We start from the raw sequence: 2,840 nt of genomic DNA on the forward strand, positions 1-2,840 counted from the left end.
TGTTGAGTCTTTATTAGTGTCAGAAGTAAAAGGCAAGCATGACCAAAATCTCATTTTGCTTGAATTGAATGCAAATGTTCAAAATCAAAAGGTATTAAAGTTTGAACAAAGGGGGATGGTGTATTGAGATATCAATGTAGACTGTTTGTACCAATGTAGACTGTTTGTACCAATGGTGAATGGAGTCCAAGAGAGAATCATAGAGGAATCTCAAATCTCCAAATGCTCCATTCATTCGGGTTCCACAAAAATGTATCATGACTTGAGGGAAGTATATTGTTGGAATAGTATGAAGAAGGGTATTGTGGAGTTTGTTACTAATTGCCAAAATTGCCAACAAGTTAGAGTAGAGCACCAAAGGCCCATTGGGAGATGATTAATATGGATTTCATCACATGCATACCAAGGTGCCACAAGCAACATGATTCTATTTGGGTTATTGTCGACAGAAAATGACAAAATTGGCCCACTTTTTGCCAGTAAAGACTACTCATTCAGCAGAAAATTGTGCTAAGTTGTATATTCAATAGGTGTTAAGACTTCATGGTGTTCCGGTCTCCACTATTTCATATAGAGGTGCTTCTTTGCTGTAGAGTTCTAGAAATCTTTTCATAAAGGCTTGCCTTCAAAGATGAACTTAAGTACTACCTTTCATCCTTAGACAGATGGGAAAGCGGAGCGCACTATTTAGACTTTAGAGGATATGTTGAAGGCATATGTGATGGATTTCAAAGGGAATTGTGATGATAACCTAGCTCTAGTTGAGTTTTCTTACAACAATAGTTACTACTCTAGCATCCAAGTGGCTCCATATAAAGCTCTTTATGGGAGAAGATGCGGATCCCATATTGGATGGTTTGAAGTTAGTGAAGAAGGGTCGATAGGACCATATTTAGTTCACCAAGCTATGAAGAATGTAAAAGGGATTCAAGAGAGGTTGGGGACGGCACAGAGTCATCAAAATCCTAATGTTAGGAGAAGAGCATTCAAGTTCGAATTAGATAATTGGGTTTTCTTGAAAGTTTCACCTATGAGGGGTGTTATGGGGTTTGCTAAGAATGGGAAGTTGAGTCTCCTATATATTGGATCTTATAGAATATCAAATAGAATTGGAAATATAGCTTATGAGTTGGAGCTACCACAAGAGTTAGCAGCGGTTCATCCGATATTTCATGTCTCCATGTTGAATAAGTGCATGGGCGATCCTTCTTTGATCATACAAACTGAAAATATTGGGATCAAAGATGACTTGTCTTATGAGGAGATTCATGTGCAAATTCTAGATTGCCAAGTTCGCAAGTTGAGAACAAAGGAAGTTGTGTCAGTCAAAGTACTTTGGAGGAACCAATTTGTTGAAGAAGCTACTTATGAGGCTGAAGAGGATATGAAGAAGAAATATCCACATCTCTTTGAATCTGGAGAAATATATATGAGTATAATGATCAGATGTAACTAACTCAATACACATTACACTTCACTGTACATTGTTTGTTTTACTTTTCTTCTCAACACGTGAATCTCCATTGAAGGAGTTAACAGTTTGATCCTCAATTTCTTGTGGTTTTGGGTCCGTATAGCTGCTGCATAATTTTGTTTGACTGTTTTGGGTCCCTTGTTCTTTTGGACTGACTAATTCTCCTCACCATTCTGATTTGGGGACTTGAGAAATTGATCCAAAAATACAATTTAGCTTAAGTCTGAATAAGAAGTAACCAACTAAAAATGACACGAGTCCTTTGTAATTATCTATTGAGAAATAGAATGGAACTTGACACGTGCTTGAAAAATCACTACATGAAAATTTGTGAAAAGTTTTCACTTTGACACTAAAGATGTGAAAAATGTTATTTATGCATTTCGATGTTGATTTTAAAATTTTTTTTGGGGGCAGAATTTACTAAATCTTGTATCATCTAATTTTTTTTGGAAAATTTTATTAAATGTCATATTATCGGATTATTTTAACTCCCTGTAGTAAAGATTTTTTTTTATTTTTTTGATAGTTAAAAATAAACGAATTGTTTAAAATTTAGGATTATTTGATGATTTTTTTCTTCATATAGACTCGAGGAAGTAGTGGCGGAGCCTGAAATTTTAATACAAGCATTCAAAATCTGAAAAAATATACACCGGAAATAGCGATGGGGGGGGGGGGGGGGTTCAACATCACAATATGTACCTAAAAATTACTTTAATCATATTTAAATCACACTGCAAAGAGTAATAAATATATCTATTAACCACTGTGGTTCGGAGTTAAAAAGTATACGGTCATTTGAATTATATTTTTCAGTATAAAAAAAATATCATTGTATTGATTCTTGAATATCAAAATAATGATTTATTCTTACAAGTTTCTGTCATTTTTAATTTTTTGTTATTTTCTGAAAATTACTAAATGTATTAGGCTTAATTAAAGCTTCTTCTGATTTGTTTGTTATCTACATTTTTTAGTTATTCTTTCTTTTGTTTTGGAGATCACTAATGTCATGATATTGTGTCAACGCGTATAATAATATTATCAACACATATAATAATAACTTAAAATATATGTATAGGTAGATATTAAACAATTGATCATTGTACTTATTACTTTTGAAAAATATTTTTTGAAATAGAAGACGATGAAATAAGATCATTACAAACTTTGCTAATGATCAGTTCAATGTAATAAACTTATTGAGGATATTAAGTTAATTGTTGGTGTACATAATATAATTCAGGTGTGAAGGTGGAAAAATGTAAAGAGGTTTTTTATTTTGGTGGGTGTAACTTTTAATGAGGAAATAGTTCCTTGTCACGTGATTTAAGAAGGAACTTGGGAAGTTGATCTATAAATA

General features: G+C 33.0%; 1 protein-coding gene across 1 annotated transcript; it reads left to right on the plus strand.

Annotated features, from left to right (window-relative positions):
- Window positions 1-703: 703 nt before the first annotated feature.
- On the plus strand, window positions 704-1,456 carry LOC138344727 (uncharacterized). The gene has a single exon (XM_069294722.1). It carries the CDS (start codon window positions 704-706, stop codon window positions 1,454-1,456), a length of 753 nt encoding a protein of 250 aa, XP_069150823.1.
- Window positions 1,457-2,840: the final 1,384 nt, after the last annotated feature.

This window comes from Solanum lycopersicum, chromosome 1 (assembly GCF_036512215.1).
Source record: "Solanum lycopersicum chromosome 1, SLM_r2.1".
In the NCBI taxonomy this organism is placed as follows: domain Eukaryota; kingdom Viridiplantae; phylum Streptophyta; class Magnoliopsida; order Solanales; family Solanaceae; genus Solanum; species Solanum lycopersicum.

Excerpts from the sequence above, each read along its gene's own strand:
- LOC138344727 (XM_069294722.1), top strand. The coding sequence starts at position 704 with ATGTTGAAGGCATATGTGATGGATTTCAAAGGGAATTGTGATGATAAC.